At 47.0% G+C, this 15,736-nt stretch overlaps 1 protein-coding gene across 6 annotated transcripts; it reads left to right on the top strand.

Moving 5' to 3' along the window:
- Positions 1-8,802: 8,802 nt before the first annotated feature.
- MYCN (MYCN proto-oncogene, bHLH transcription factor) lies at positions 8,803-15,405 on the top strand. 6 transcript variants are annotated; one of them, XM_075086776.1, is made up of 3 exons: positions 8,803-9,183; positions 11,837-12,678; positions 13,888-15,405. In XM_075086776.1, the coding sequence occupies exons 2-3, from the start codon at positions 11,943-11,945 to the stop codon at positions 14,484-14,486; spliced, it is 1,335 nt and encodes a 444-aa protein (XP_074942877.1). In that variant the 5' UTR covers positions 8,803-9,183; positions 11,837-11,942; the 3' UTR covers positions 14,487-15,405. The 6 variants fall into 6 exon arrangements, with proteins under 6 accessions (XP_074942877.1, XP_074942881.1, XP_074942879.1 ...); XM_075086780.1 differs by lacking the exon at positions 8,803-9,183 and adding an exon at positions 9,244-9,347; XM_075086778.1 differs by lacking the exon at positions 8,803-9,183 and adding an exon at positions 9,861-10,320.
- Positions 15,406-15,736: the final 331 nt, after the last annotated feature.

Below are 15,736 nucleotides of genomic sequence, written 5' to 3'. Positions count from 1 at the left end.
GTACTCTAAATTCTCTGTAAGGGCAGCTAACTAAAATAATACTGCAGATTGTCCTATAAAAAAGAAAAACAGTAAAGACAAGGATTCTATGTCCTTTTTTTCTTTCTTTCTTTTTTTTTTATTTTCTGAAAGAGATAAACAGTATTAATAATCTACTGAAGGGTAAGTTGGAGTATACAACCACACCTGAACACACACACACACACACACACGGGTACGTGAACATACACACAAACACATGCTTCTATATAAAAATGCTACTCTTCTCCCACTGATATATTTACATATAATCACTTTGTTGCTACTTCATGTAATTATGTTAAACTACCAAAGCATGGTCTTTTCTTAATTACTTATAAAAGAATCATTTCAGTAATATTTTTTTCCAGAGTAGGCTGAAAACTAGTCCTCGACACTGTGATGTGCTGGAAAGAGGATGCCTTCCAACACTGTATCTGTACTGCCATCCTGCCAAGAACAAGTCTTTACCAGTAGTCTGAAGCCCTGGCACACAGAAGTGATTTTCTGCACTGATGAATGCTGATCTAGCTGCCTGCACCCAGAATACCAGTCAAAGGAGCAGGAATGCCAGCACAGCACTAGTATGTTTGAGGCAATGATCTTGCCAAAACACTACATATTTAGCACTCTGGAACTGATGCAATGACAATTGTTGTTAGAAGACTTGAGTAATGTCAGGATGGAAACACAACATAATAAATTTTCACCATTATTTTCTTCCTTTAATACAGATATCAGCTCTTTTGAAATAATGTACATTTCTGTAGTCCTTTGCTGATGTGGCCCATCTATTGTGACCCTCAATATTATACAGAATTACTTTTGCGGGTATCAAGAACATTTCAGTTATGTTAAACAGAAATTGTTCTTAGCAATGAAATTATGTCACTGGAAAACAAATATATGCATTATGAGAACAGAAAACCTCTAGCTAAGCCTCAGTGCTGTAATGGCTCATAAATATTAGATTACTGGTAAAAAAACTCCATTTAATATGTACAGTCTGATCCCTGTCTGAGCACAGCTGTGCACTAGCAAACCAGGAGTACAGTTTTGGGTATTTCAGTTAACAATAAGACAAGGAAACCCTTCCTATACAATGATGAAACGAGAAATTAAAAAACAGTCAAAAATCAAGGCTATACTTGTGTAACAGTGGAAACAACACTAAATGTACGTTTTTCATTTTCCTCGGCTCAGTGAAATAGCAACTTTTTAAAACTCTTTTAATTAAGGGTTGCAAGGACATTCTGTCTTTAACTGCTCCTTCTGCCATGACATTTCAAGTTACCCAAACAAAGTCATTAGAAACCACCAAATAATTCATTCTGATAAAAGCAAAACCAAAACCAGCGAGCAGTCTTAAAGGAAAATTGTTTTGTTATGATGCTTTATAATATCATTCAGCCAAAATTGCATGCAGCTTTTTCTCCTCTCATTGATACCGTCTTCTGGGTGGCTACAAGACTAACATGCTGTCCTGTCTCCTGTCTTGTACTGTCCTTTTTCTGACTGCACCTTGCCTTGCCAAACACTGGATGCTTCTTGCTCAGGTTTTCACTCCTTTTTCCCCTGTGACTTCAGGTACTGAGGAGTCAGGCAGCAGAACTGGCTTTATAATGTCATGAGAGACAGGTTTAGAGGGAGGTTGAGAGGTCTAGATCTTACAGTATGTGTTCAGATACTTCAGCAATATGTGGCAACCCAAACGCTTTAAGATATACGGACAGCCAAGGCCAAAGTTACAATGCCGATGAGCCCTAAAACATTCAAAGCAGAACACTGCAAGCAACAAGAATCCAATGTCAAACATGATCGACACAATAAATGGTTTATTATTAATTGAAGAGGAATAAAAATAAAATTCATAAACGGCATCTGTTGTGGCACTTGCTTCTAAAGCTCCCTACTTCTGCAAGTCCGTGATCTGTCAAACAACTTTACAATAACTGTGTACAATGATCAGAACTAGATATTTCTTTCAGCCCCCACTTGATCATGGCTCACTTCAAAGCAATTTTCTGACTTACAGACCATGGTTCATACAAAACCCTCTTGATTTGTCTGGAAAACCATTAATACGTTAAACGTGAATATATTGTATGAGTTGCCAAAACAGAAGAAACCCAGGTCTGTTGAGTTTGGTTTCTCATCTCTAGCAATCACTTATTTGTTTTACCAGAAGGAAAACACCTTTTTCAAGACTCGGGTGTCCATGATTTGGCAAGGGGGCTGAGAGTTTCACAGAGCCCATGAGAATTAGCCCCAGTGACATTAAGGACACAGCCACCTCTCTCTGGGAGACTATAAAAGGCACGCAAAAGAAGGAGGAAATGGTAAGACATCTGAAGATTGTGGCATAGCCCTTCATACATTTCTGCTTACAGCCAGAGATACATCAATAATTTCCATGACACATAAATAAACAGAACTTTGACACACTGATTTACTAAAGAAGGAATGGCAATAATAATAAAACCATCAAAACTCCATAAAGACCTTTAATGTGTCTGAAGATATTTTCATTACTGCAATAAGTGTTAAGTGTTTCCTTTGCTGTTAACAGTTTTTATGGCAAAGCTTTGAAGAATGTCCCACAGGTTATCAGTAAAGGCTTTATCTGTCGCATATAAAATAAAAACAAACTAAACAATCCAGAAAACTACTTTCAAGTTGTGGCCCAGAACTAAAGTTGGAATCATGACAGGACAGATCTGTTGCTGGTCTCATCTGGCACAGTCCCAGTGGAAGGAAGCCGTATCAATTGACACCAGCTGAGAATATAGTTTGATGTACCCCCTTATTCACTCATGTCTATATTTTTCTTCTTTTTTCCCTTTTATGTTCTAGTCACCAACACCATTCTGGCCAGTCACTACTAGTCCTTCAAGGCTAATCTTCCTGTTAGCTTGCATTTAAAAATGAATCTCAGATGCAGGAAATGAAAGCCTTCCTCTCAAACATAAAGCAGATTCCACTTGAAAACTAAAGAATTCACGCTTCAAACCACTCTCCAAGGATGTCTTTCTCTATTGGTAACATTTGGAGATGTTTGAAAGGGAGCTAATGAAGACAGGTTTATGTGACTGGTTATAATTTCACCTTCCCAACTGCACATTTCACATTTGTCTCAGTGAATTGTCTGGTAAGATATTTCGTAATAATGAATTCTTTAAACGGGTTTGCAACCAGTGAAATATTTTGAGCTAAAATTTCAAAAAGAGCCAGCAATGTGAGCTTACATAAAAATGCACAAATGGCTAATTGCTTAAAAAAAGTTAAAACATTTAAGTATGTATAAATATAAAATGTTGTAATGCTTCAAACTAGTAAATGATTGAAAATATGGTGGCAAAAGCAGAGGGGGACAGGTCGAAGAGGAACTGGGTAAGATTCAGGGACAAACTATATAAGCAGCCCATTTTATACGCCATGAGAACAACCCGAGATCTTCCAGTGCTTGCTACTCACTCTTCCTTACTGTGGCATTAAGATTTTAACTAAACTAAGCTTTTCAGAGAATTAAACTAATGGAAATCAACAAGTCTTCCTGATGAAGTGTCATTGTGGCATTACCATGGACCACAGTGAGGAGAAAAACTTACTTGATGAAGCTGTCAGACCTCACCAGTCCTCTTCCCACCTGCCTATTACCTGCAGTGGGTCAAGGGAAGCGGGAAGTTGCCCTTCAGTGTCGTTCTCTTCTCTCCATGCTTGCCAACTGCAAAATAGGATGACTCTCCTGGGCTACACTAAATTAATTTTCCAAAGAGTTTTTCTCGAGATGTAACAGGCAGTGGAGTGGGTATTGACAGAATAGGCTCAAACCCTTGACTTTCCAAGCAAAACTGAGGACCTGTGATGAGATTATTATAAAGATGCCCACCCCTGCAAAGAGGTCTACCATATTTGCTGTGACTGAAGTCACAGTATAAATTTACATCACTGATATCTTCAGAATTACTGGCAGATGACAGTTACTGTTTATTTGCACCATTTGCAGGTAATACAGATCAGTGTCTCAGTGTGCTGCACGTGAATTACCTTCACCATAATTTTTTAAAAAGTGAAAAAGAAGCAACTGCACTGATCTACTTTTATCATGCATATTAAATTACGCTAACAAAAGACAAGTTTATCATTGCTCTGATTATGTACCATCAAGACATTTTTAACTGGCCTACTCAACTCTGACAGAAATAATATTTTGCCACAGTTGTTGTCCTCAAATGCAGGTGCATCTCGAATGTGTTCATTGTGTTACAGGTATTTATCAAACCAGGAATATAACATAAGAACAGCCCGACTCTACTGTTATGTCACTGATGCTGTACGTCACTACGCAGGAGACACTTCTGCAACAATTAAATTTAGGAAAGGTATACCTTCCTGCCCATCAAGGAATACTTGCAAGAATGATAAATGCTTGTAAGTGATTTTACAATAAGGATATATTCTCATGCACTATGTATACATCTAGGAGGAAGCAATTACTGTAATAATGTGTGGGGGTTACAGTCCTGTAAAAGTGAATTTATCCACAGATTTTGTATTAATAATGTTTCTTGTGGCAGCCTAAGAGGAGCAGTGAGGTAGTTTTCTCTACAATCATTTTTTGTGCACAAAGGAAATATTTGAATGCCGGAATTTAATAAATTAATAATTTTTAAATTCATGTACTTGATGTCCTTTGGCCTAGTTTCCTAAAGAAAAAAAAGCACATTTGACAGAGTTGTCTGTCATTCCCTGACATTAATTTTGACCTCTCTAGGCAGTTTCAAACAAACTTTAGAAAGGGGGAAAGGTCTAAAATATCTTGAAACCCTTACAGTTTTCTTTAAAATTGGAAAGTGTAGAGAGAAAAGAGATCCTATTAATATTTCAACCAAGAAAAGTTAATAAACTAATTCTTAATTAGACATTAAGAATTCTCAAAAAAGAGAGACATCAGAAACCAGGCTCTCAAAATTCCTCGTTTCTATTACATTTCACTTAGTGGTCTTATCTGCAACTTTTTGAAGTTCTTTTTGTTTTGTTTTGTTTTGCTTTAGAATACAACTGTAAGACACCAAATGCTTAGATGTTTATCTAGCCATATATAGGGTTTGAAAAATCTGTTGCAAGTGGGATGTTTTCCTGAGCAACTGCTATCAGCTTCTGCCAAATCTAAAAAATACATTTCTAGTCCTTCTGGTTTTAATGAAAATCTTCCAATGCTCTCTGAGCAGCTAGAAAGGAAGCTGAGGGAGAAGATGAGCACAGAAACGCCCGTCTGACCAACCACTTTTGAAGAAACTGAATGTACACAGAAAGCACAGAAAGAAGAAAGCTCTTTTCCTTTTCACTAACTATTGAAAGATGGTTTCCCATGCACCTAGGAATGCTTAGAGGTGGAGCACTTGGCCACAGTTACCCAGTTAAATCCAGTAACTCCTCTGTTCTTAGCAGCCACAGTGATATTCTATTATCAGAGTATTTCTTACAAATAATATGAACTCAAAATCGGTTTTAATTAAATAGAATTAGTTCTTTCTTTACTAGCTACTCCTTAAAATGCTTCTGAATGCACAGGTGAGATTGGCTAGTGGCCTCTGCGGTGACTGTAATTGAATTAACTCAAGTTTTTCAATATTTGTGTTCGTACTATGTCTTGGTCACGTGAAACATTATACAAGCACTAGGTGTTATGGCTGGTATTTGAGAGTTTTCATGTCACAAGAACATCTGTGAATGTAGCACTGACAATGGCATTCTTTGCAGAGGTGACATCCAATGGCTTTGAGAGGCTGTGCTATTCTTTCATCTTAAAGGATGATGGTGATGCACTCTGCAACAACTTGTGGGAAAGCAATTGCTACCTCAGACTGTTGCAGTCAGCATACTGGGGAAATCTGCTTCGATTTCCATACGTGACACTGGGCAAGTCCCTTACCCTGTCTCACGTCGATGAAGGTAAAAGTAATACCAAACTCTACCTTCAGGGAGAGTGTAAGGAGAAATATTTTAGATTACACACACTCATCAGCTACACAGCAGAGATCGGTACAACTACCTAGCAAGTTTACTGAAGGTATGCAGGAATAAATCTGCTGCTCTAAATCTGGCAGCTTTTGTAACTGTTAACAGCTACCTCCAAATAATATTTAATCTGCCTGAAAATGTTACTGCTGCTATCTAATAGCTCGATGTCAGGTCCTCGCTTAAGGAAAAAAAAATCCCAGGTCTATGCATGTTCATACTTACGTCCTTTCTAGTCCTACACAAAAAGCTTCACATCATTTCTGCTGGTTAGGAATAAATCATTCCAATTCTGTCATGCTTTTGCCAAGTACACTCACAACACACACACCTCCTCCCCCTGCTCGATTAAGGAAACCCTTTAAAAAAAATCTTTTTACAATTTTACAATGGAGTCATGAGAGTATGTACCTTACTTTTGCCTGGTAAAGAAAACTCAGAAACGTACCAAAGTTTGGGTGCCTCTGAGGAAGACAACTGCACACGCATCGAGTAATAGTGTCCTGTTTCTTTTGATCTTCTTGGTAGTTGCAGGCTGTAAGGGTGAGAGTCATGTGTGGCCAGAGAAATTTGCCTTACACAACATTCCTTATTGAATCAATAACAATGAAAGAGAAAATGTTCAGTAGCCCTGAACACCAGTAACTTACCCATGTACTATGGCCAAGTGTGTATGTCCAAGCTCTCAGTGCAGTGTGGCTCCTTGTTAGGCCAAATTAAAGAGCACGGGATCTACTTGGACTCTTAGCACTGTGTAAGCGAAAGTATCTTTTAGCCTTTTATACACTTCTTCATACACCTTTTTCTACTTTTCCAGTTAATGAATTCTTACAATGCCTTAAAATATTTCCTACACAAGTGGTCTATACTGGGACCCAGTTCTAATATCAGCACGTCTTAATTCCCAAGTTTTTTCAGTGAAATGGCACAATAATAAATTCACAGTATCTACAAGTAATTTCAGGTTTCCATTTGCCTTGAGGCTTCTTGATATATGCCATTTCAGGGACAGAAGGAATCAGAGAAAAAAATGTAAACGTTGATAAAATAGGCCAAAGTAAGCATCAGTCAAAACATCTCAAAGATTTGTGCAGTCCTTCCAGAGCTTTGCACAACGTTTTCCGTGTCTTTCTCAACTGTACAAGACAAAGCAATAGATCTGGGGTTTTAACAAGTCTTTTTACTTAAACAGGGCTAGTGCTCATAAACAGCAATGTTTCTCAGCGTACTGCTTTCCATTTCCTGCTCGGTGGGGTTTTTGTTTTTTGTTTGGTTGTTGGTGGTTTGGTTTTATTTTTTTTACAATAAAAGTTACTTTAAAAGATTTATCTTGAGTGTTACCCCTCATTAATGTTCTCATCCAGGGTACTAGAAAAGATGGCACACACCACAGTAGAACTTTCCTAAAAGTTGATAGCTTTATTTCCATGCACATGCACATGAAAAAAAGGAACATGTAAAAGGCTGCTGAGAAAATCTAGGTCAGAATTTTTAATGAATTAACAATAAATCAGATAGCCCATGTCCACCTCTAAGGTATGGACATATCAATACTTGCATATATAAAAACATTAAAGGAAATGTGGGAGACAAAAAGAATTACTTTAAAGAAGCAAATCATATATAATTGTTTAAATTGAGGAAAGTCCTTAATTGATGAGCATAAATAAATTGTTAACACATCTGATAAAACATGTACGAACTGCTCATGTCTCCTCACAAGCTGCAACCTGTCCAAGGCTACCAAAATGAGAGGGGAAAAAAACCCAACAACCACCCACACCTTTTTTGTCCAGCCAAATCATCCATACAGAAACTAATAAAGCTCAGTGCTTTCATAAGACCTCATGTCTTCAAAGTACCAAGCCCACATTAGGTAATCAATAAATTCCCGTCTTGAATCCAAAGTCTGTTAGAGGAATGGAGGCCAAAACATGAAAAATTGAGGCAAGCCTGACCTCACACATCTCACCAGCTTATTGCCATGGGGGCTGGCCGAAACCCCGGCAGGAGTCAGCCCATGCTCCTCCGCCTCATGGTGGGCTGCCCCAACAGCCACCTCCCAGCCAAGCTGTAACTCATAGCGGGATACCTAAAAGTCACCTTCAACACCCCCTGCTTGAATCGCGCTTGCTTGGAGACTCTGGTAGGAATGATTGGCCTCCCGGGTAACCTTTCTGCTCTCAGACAGGGCCAACTGAAAGGTCCTCAGCAAAACTGCACCCAGCCATCCCTGGGTGGAGGGGAAAAGGTGGGCAGGAGCGAGCTGGGGGCACAAGGAGCCTAGCAGAAGCTCAACGCCCTGGCTGGGGCCATTTCAAAGCAGTTGTCACCTTTGGTCAGCCAACCCAGCCAGCCTGGCCTCCACGGGCAGCAGAGGCCGCCGCCATCGCACCACCCCAGCAGCCCTGGGGTGCCCGGGGGCGCTGCCCGGGGGCGCTGCCCGGGGGACCAGCCTAGCGGCTGTCCCCCACACCAGCGGGCGCCAGGACCACTCCGAGCGCCCCAGCCGATTTTCGAGGCCACCTCAGGACACTGAAAGGGTGGCAGAGCCTCCTAGTTCTGGCCACCGAGGTGCGACATGGAGGCGGGAGGGGGGATCACCAGCGGGGCGAGGCAGGACCTGCCAGCGCAGCCGGCCCAGTCCCCTGGAGGGGAGGAGGCGAGGGGCGCACGGTCTGCCCGTGCCGCCATCAGGGCTCACCCTCCCCTCTCAGGAGGAGCTTCCCCCGCCTCTGCCGCCCCCACCGCCGCCGAGCCGGCTCTCTCGCCGCCGTGCCTCCCGCAGCCGGCGGTTTCGAAGAGCCCGGGCTAGCCCCCGCCGCCGGGCCGAGGCGGGTCGGGGAGGCGGCGCCCAGCCGGCCCCGCCGCCGCGCACAAAGCGGCCGCCCGCCGCCGCCACCAGCCTCCCTGCGAGCGACGCCCAAGTCCCCGCCTCAACCTGCAGCCTATGAGCGAGGAGGCGCCGCCCCGAGCGGCGGCCGGACCCGGATCGGGATCGGGACCGGCACCGGCACCGGGATCGGGATCGGGATCGCGCCCGCCGCCGCGCACCGCCGAGGAGAGCGCCGCGCTCCCGTCCCGCCGCCGCCGTCCCGTCCCGCCGCCGGCCCCGCACCCGCGGGGAGAGGAGGCGAGAGAGCGGTGGGTGCCCGCCGCCGGGGCGCTGCGCGGGGGCGAGCCCGCGCCGCGCCGCCGCTCCCGCCGGCCCTCCGCAAGGTGTCGCCGTCGGCAGCCGAACGGGCGCGCGGCGGCTCCCGCCCGAGTGTCGATGTCCAGTGGCGCGGCGCGGCGCGGCGCGGCGGGAGGTGTGTGCGTGGGGGAGCGCGGGGCCCGCCCGGCGGCCCGGCCCGGCAGCTGCGCCCGGCCCGGGCGGCCCGGCGCGGCGTGCCGGCCCCGCTCGCCTGAGGGGGGGCGATTCCTGCAGGGTGGCGGCGACTGGTTATTTACAAAGCCCAGAGTGGAAGCGGCTCCCTCCTCCAGCCACTTTTTTGTGCCTCTTTTTTGCTTTTGGCTTTTTGGTTCGGTTTTTGTTGTTGTTGGTATCGCCCCGGGTGTTTCCGCGGGAGATGGCGGGAGATGGCGGCCGCGGCGGGAGGAGCGGCGGCCCGCGGGCGGCGTGTCCCACGGCTGGGGGCCGGGGCGGCGCGGGGAGGGGGCGACACAAAGGGGGACAGCGGCCGCGGCGGGGCCGGCGCGGAGCGGGGCGGGGAGCAGCCCCGGCCTGGCCCCCCCCCCCCGGCTCGGCCCCCCGCGGCGGCCGGCCGCCCTCCCCGGGCCGCCCCTGGCGCTGTTGCACCGGGAGCGGGACCTCATTCTGCTCGCAGAGAATAAAGAGCGAATGGGGCTTTTGGCGCCAAATGCCAGGCACCTCCCTGCTGTATGGAAATCGGGGAGGTGGGGCCGGCCTGTCGCGCTTTCCTCTTTTTTTTTTTTTCTATTTTTTTTCAATGCTTCCCTCCCCGGGTGTGTCAGCTTTTTTTTTTTCCCCCTCTTTTTTTTTTTTATGCCTTTTTTTGGGGGTTAATAATATCTAGCAGCTTCAAAGCCAGGCAGTGACAGTCATCTGTCTGCAAGCAAAGGGTGAATGCGGAGGCTCGGGCCAGCCGCGGGGGCCGCGCGGGCGGGCGCTCAGTAAAGTGCAACATACAAGATCATCTGCTTTTCTTTTTGCTTTTTTTTTTTTTCCCTTCCTTTCCCCTTCTCCCCCCCACCCCCCACCCCCCCCCCCCAACCCCGCCACTCCTCCCCCTTGCAACACCCACCACCATCACCAAGGAGGTAAGAAGAGGAAGCTGCAGGGTCTGGGCTGTAATAAGCAGGAGGACAAAAAACCAATCAAATAAATACAATTCCACATCGCATTTGAGTTGCTAAACTAGGGAGGATGGGAAGGGGAAGGAAGCGCAGGGGCATTGCAGTGCCTGGATGGGTTTTTCATTGAGCAGAAGAAAATCCTGGAGGATATTTTTGTTTTGTTTTGGAGCTGTCGCATTGAGATCGCCTGTGTTTTGTAGGTGCCTCTTTACTGCTTTGCATTTTTAGCGGTTTAATGTATTTCACGAGTAGAAAAATGTACAATACTGGAAGTGATCAGGGGGCGGGGCAGGGGGAGAGCAGCTGAGCCGGGCTCGTTTCTTTGCATTTCATCATAAGGCTTTTAATGGATTTTTTTTTTTTTTCCCCGTTTTGGTCTCCGTTTCAGCGTCAGCTGTTCTGAACCCAGCAGAACGACTTCCCTTCGCGTTACCTTAACTGAGCTGAAGGGAGACGCTGAATGTCTCCTTTGGACTTAGAGTAATTTTTTTTTTTTAATGTCTGATGCAACTGAGGGCTCGGCAGAGGAATGGGGCTGTGGTTGAGCGGCCGTGGCTAGTGAGTGGGGGTCCGGCCGAGGTAAGGGCAGCAGCGTGCGTTTGCCGGAGGCGAGAGGGCTGGAGAGCTGGCGTGTTTGCAGGAGGTCTGGTTGCATGAAGTGGCAAAATGCGCAAAGTTGTTGTCCCTGCAACCGCTCCGTTGCTCTCGTCTTAAACTGAAAAAAGGGGGAGAAAAAAAAAAAAACTTTCCCCACCTTCTTGGCAAATCAGGAGGCTTTGTCGGTGGCGCCGGGGTGGTTTTAGAGCATTTTTTGTGCGCGAGATTATTACATAAGGTTGATAATTTCTGTTGCTGGTGAATTTCCCCTCCCTCTCTTTCCCCCCTTGTGTTTTGTGCGGGTTTCTCTGTCTCGCTTTGAGCGAACGAACTGGCGATTTGCGAAGTTGCAAAAAGCCCCTCCGCCCCCTTCTTTGCATCCTTCTCTCACCCCTTTTGCGCTGCTCCGCGGATGACAAAAGGAGTAAACTTCCTCTAGTTTTGCTGCTGTATTAAGAGGGCTTTCTGGAGAGATTACGGTATCAAAGCCTTGCATCTGCCTACGGTTACTCCGCTGCTTTGAGCGGTCGAAGCAGTTCGGGGAGAGCAGGCGAGTGCTATGTGCCAGCGCCCGGAGGTGCCTGGCATCCTCGCCGTACCTTGCCGGCTGGTTTTGTGTCCTCACGGAGCGCCGGGGAAGGCGGAAAGCTTTGCATGTGGGAGCGCTACCTGATCGCTTTTCTTTTTTGAGTATCTGGAGCCGGGAGGAAAGGTGTGTGAGATGCATTTTTTCCCTCAGCTCCCAAAAGGCTTCCTCTTTCTCGCTGTTGATGATGGAATTGTTATATTTTTTTTTCCCTTCGGTTAAGAGGAAAGGAGTCACATTCGTGTCCGTGTGTTTCTTCGTGTTTTAATTGTGGTTGTTTTTCTGTTTTTGGTTTAGTTTCAGGTCTTGGGAGAACCTATCTTCTTCCCCTTGGTGGAAATACCCATAAAACCTGTCTCTAAAACCATTGCCCGACCCAGGGATCGGCAAGAAGAGGCACGTAATGCCAGGAATGGTCAGTAAAAACCCAGACCTCGAGTTCGACTCTTTGCAGCCCTGTTTCTACCCGGACGAAGATGATTTTTATTTGTGCGGGCCGGACTCCGCTCCCCCCGGGGAGGACATCTGGAAAAAGTTTGAGCTGCTGCCCACCCCTCCTCTGTCTCCCAGCCGGGCCGGGCTCCAGGAGCAGCCCCCGGGGGGGGCCCCGGTGCCGTGGGGAGGGGCGGCCCTGGGGGGCTGCCGCCCCGCCGACTCCCTGGACTGGGCGTCCGAGCTGCTCCTGCTGCCCCCCGAGGCCGACCTGTGGGGCGGCTCGGACGGAGGGGACTTCTTCGAGACGGGCCTCGGCGTGACCAACAACCTCAACTCCATCATCATCCAGGACTGCATGTGGAGCGGCTTCTCCGCCCGCGAGAAGCTGGAGCGGGCGGTCAGCGAGAAGCTGCAGGGCAAGGCGCCCGCCGCCGCCGCCGCCGCCCCGCCGCCGCCGCCGCCCCCGGGGGCCGCGGGCAGCCCCGCCGCCAGCGGCCGAGCGGAGCTGGGCGGCGCCGTCCCCGAGTGCGTGGACCCGGCCGTGGTCTTCCCTTTCCCCGTCAACAAGCGGGAGGCGGCGGCGGGCCGCGCCGGGGCGGCGGCGGCGGGCGGCGGGGCGCCGCGGGGCGGCCGCGCTCCGCGCCCCGCCGGGGACAGCCGGGCCAGCAGCAGCAGCTCCGGGGACGACACCCTCAGCGACTCGGGTAAGCGCTGGCGGTAGCGCGGCCCCCCCCCGGCCCCGGCTGGGGTGCGGTGGGGCGGCTGCGCCCCGATCCGGCCCCTCCGGCGGCACCGGCGGGGCGGGGCGGGGCGGGGCGCGGGGCGGCCGGCAGGCGGCAGCAGGCGCGGCGGCGGCAGCGGGGGCCCGCGGCCGGGGCCCGGGGAGGGGGGCGGGGAGCAGACCCGGGGGTGCCCCGCTCCCGGCCCCCTGTCCGCTCCTGGCCCGCTGTCCTGGCAGCAGCAGGCCCGGCCCGCGGGGCTGTGCGGTGTTGGGGGCACCCGCCCCCGCGGGGATCTGCTGCCCGCTGTGGGTGGCGTGCCCGGTCGCAGCGGCCGTGCTGGGGGGGCAGAGCGGGCCGCCACTGTCACCCTGGGGGCGGGGGGTTCGCGGGGGACGAGCGTGTGTGCCCTTTGGCGTGGTGCGGGACGGCTGGAGCAGGCTAGAGACCCCCCAGAGCCGCGCTTGCTGTTCAACTGACAGAACCTAAAATGCCCAGAAACATCTGTCCGTGCCTGCGGAGAAGCCCACTTGGGCTGAAACACGGTTTCGCGTGTGTAGATGAGCTGGTCCGTGTGACCATCGCCATAAACTTGGTGATCGCTCCCGGGTTTCAAAGCCTGCTGTCCCTTTAATGTCTGGTTTGACAGCTTTGGGTGAGGAAGCACTTCCAACAGCTGTCTTCTTGGCAGTGCACCAAGCGCCGGCTTAAAGGGTCCCCGGCTGGAGCAGCTTCACCTTCTGCCTCAGAACAAACCCAGCGATTGTTTAGTTTTCCGGCTGCTTTTCTACCAAGCAAGGGCTGTGCTGTGGCACTGGGCATGCCTTTTGTACCGCAGCTCTACAGTTCCATTTGAAATACATACATTCTCTCTAAAAACTCTTTGCTGCTGCTGCAGTTACATGGGTGGCAGCCCTGCTCTGATTGAGAATTAGAAGTGTTTTTATAAAAAACCTCATTCAACTTAATAAACTTTCAGAAACCACCATTCTTCAGTCATTTCATGTATATTACATACTTTCCAGATCTATATCTGACTACAGAAGGTGTGGCACACCCTGGTTTTGTCATTGGTTGTTTCACTGCTGCTTTTACTGTACATATTTTGTTAATAAATACATCTGGGCTGATACTTGTTTGGAGTATTTTCTGTGAGAATAACGCCTTTTATTTTCCATTTTCTATTACCAAAAGATGATGAGGATGAGGAGGAAGAGGATGAAGAGGAAGAAATAGATGTTGTGACAGTGGAGAAAAGGCGCTCCTCCTCCAACAAGGCTGTTACCACCCTTACTATTACTGTGCGTCCTAAAAATACCACTTTTCCAGCAGTCAGGACACAGCAAAATGAACTGATTTTAAAGCGTTGTGCACCAATTCACCAGCAGCATAATTACGCCGCTCCTTCTCCGTACATGGAGAGTGAAGATGCTCCACCGCAGAAGAAGTTAAAAACCGAGGTGCCCCGTCCAGTAAAACCCACGATCCAACCAAAGTCTAAGAGTTCAAGTCCTCGAAACTCTGATTCGGAGGATAGTGAACGTCGACGCAACCACAATATCCTGGAGCGTCAACGGCGTAATGATCTACGGTCAAGTTTCCTCACATTAAGGGACCATGTGCCAGAACTGGTTAAAAATGAGAAAGCTGCAAAAGTTGTGATCTTGAAAAAAGCCACTGAATACGTTCACTCCCTTCAGGCAGAGGAGCAGAAGTTATTGCTAGAAAAGGAAAAATTGCAAGCCAGACAACAACAATTGCTAAAGAAAATAGAGTACAAGCGGACTTGCTAAACTTTGTTTTGTTTTGGTTTTTTTTTTGGCTGACCAGGACAGTCATTGCCACTTTGCACATTTTTGATTCTTTAAAAAAAAAATTGTGTTTTTTGACGTTAAGAATGTTGGTTTTACTTTCAATCCAGTCCCTGAAGTAATTGACAAACTATATTATCCGGGTACGGAGCAAATGGATGTTCTTGCAAGGCGTTTTTTGCAGGACTACCAAACAATAACGAACTGCCTTTGTTTTTCTTCTTAAGAACTGTAGATGGTGGAGATATTTTTTTTTTTTAATTGTTGTGAGCATTTGGAGCTGCTGATGACATCTAGTTGAGTTTTAAAATGTTCATTCCTAAGTTTTATGGTGCTTATGTTCTAACAGATGTTACTTTAGGGGTTGGCATTTTGTACCCCTGTGGGAATTTTCTGTAAATACCATCTACACACTTGCCTTTTGTACATGTCTTGGGTTATGAGAGGTGGCTTTTGCTACCAGTATTAGACTGGAAGTTCATGCCTAAGTACTGTAATACCTCAATGTTTGAGGAGCATGTTTTTGTATACAAATATATTGTTAATCTCTGTTATGTACTGTACTAATTCTTACATTGCCTGTATACTTTAGTATGATGCTGATACATAACTAAATTTGATACTTATATTTTCGTATGAAAATGAGTTGTGAAAGTTTTGAGTAGATATTACTTTATCACTTTTTGAACTAAGAAACTTTTGTAAAGAAATTTACTATATATGCCTTTTCCTAGCCTGTTTCTTCCAGTTAATGTATTTGTTAATGTTTGGTGCATAGAACTGGGTAACTGCAAAGTTCTGTGTTTCATTTCTTCCAACAATGTACATTTAGTGCTGCGTCTTATAGCACTTTGAAATACCTCATGTTTATGAAAATAAATAGCAATTACATGATGTGCCATTTACTATTTTTCTTCAAAAGAAGTTCTTTTAAATACGATCTTTAACTTCGCAGTGAAATACAAAAACATGGTCCCGTATCCTGGGCACTTAAACTCTCAAACTATAGGTGACACTCTACGAAAAGTCAGCTTGGCAGGACATTTCCATTTCTGGTTAAAAAGTAATCATAGTAAGAAAATTTTCCTATTCTTTCATATTTTGGATGTCTCTTGTGATGTCAGGATCACCCCAAGGGACTGAATGTACCACAGTTAATGGAAAGACTCCCGTGTCTCGTGAAGACTTCTGGAATATCCACTGTGTGCAGAGAATTGTGAGGATTGGAAACA

Source organism: Phalacrocorax aristotelis, chromosome 3 (assembly GCF_949628215.1).
Source record: "Phalacrocorax aristotelis chromosome 3, bGulAri2.1, whole genome shotgun sequence".
Taxonomy (NCBI): domain Eukaryota; kingdom Metazoa; phylum Chordata; class Aves; order Suliformes; family Phalacrocoracidae; genus Phalacrocorax; species Phalacrocorax aristotelis.
The sequence above is the reverse complement of the archived record's forward strand: the minus strand, read 5'-3'. Positions and strand labels throughout refer to the sequence as shown.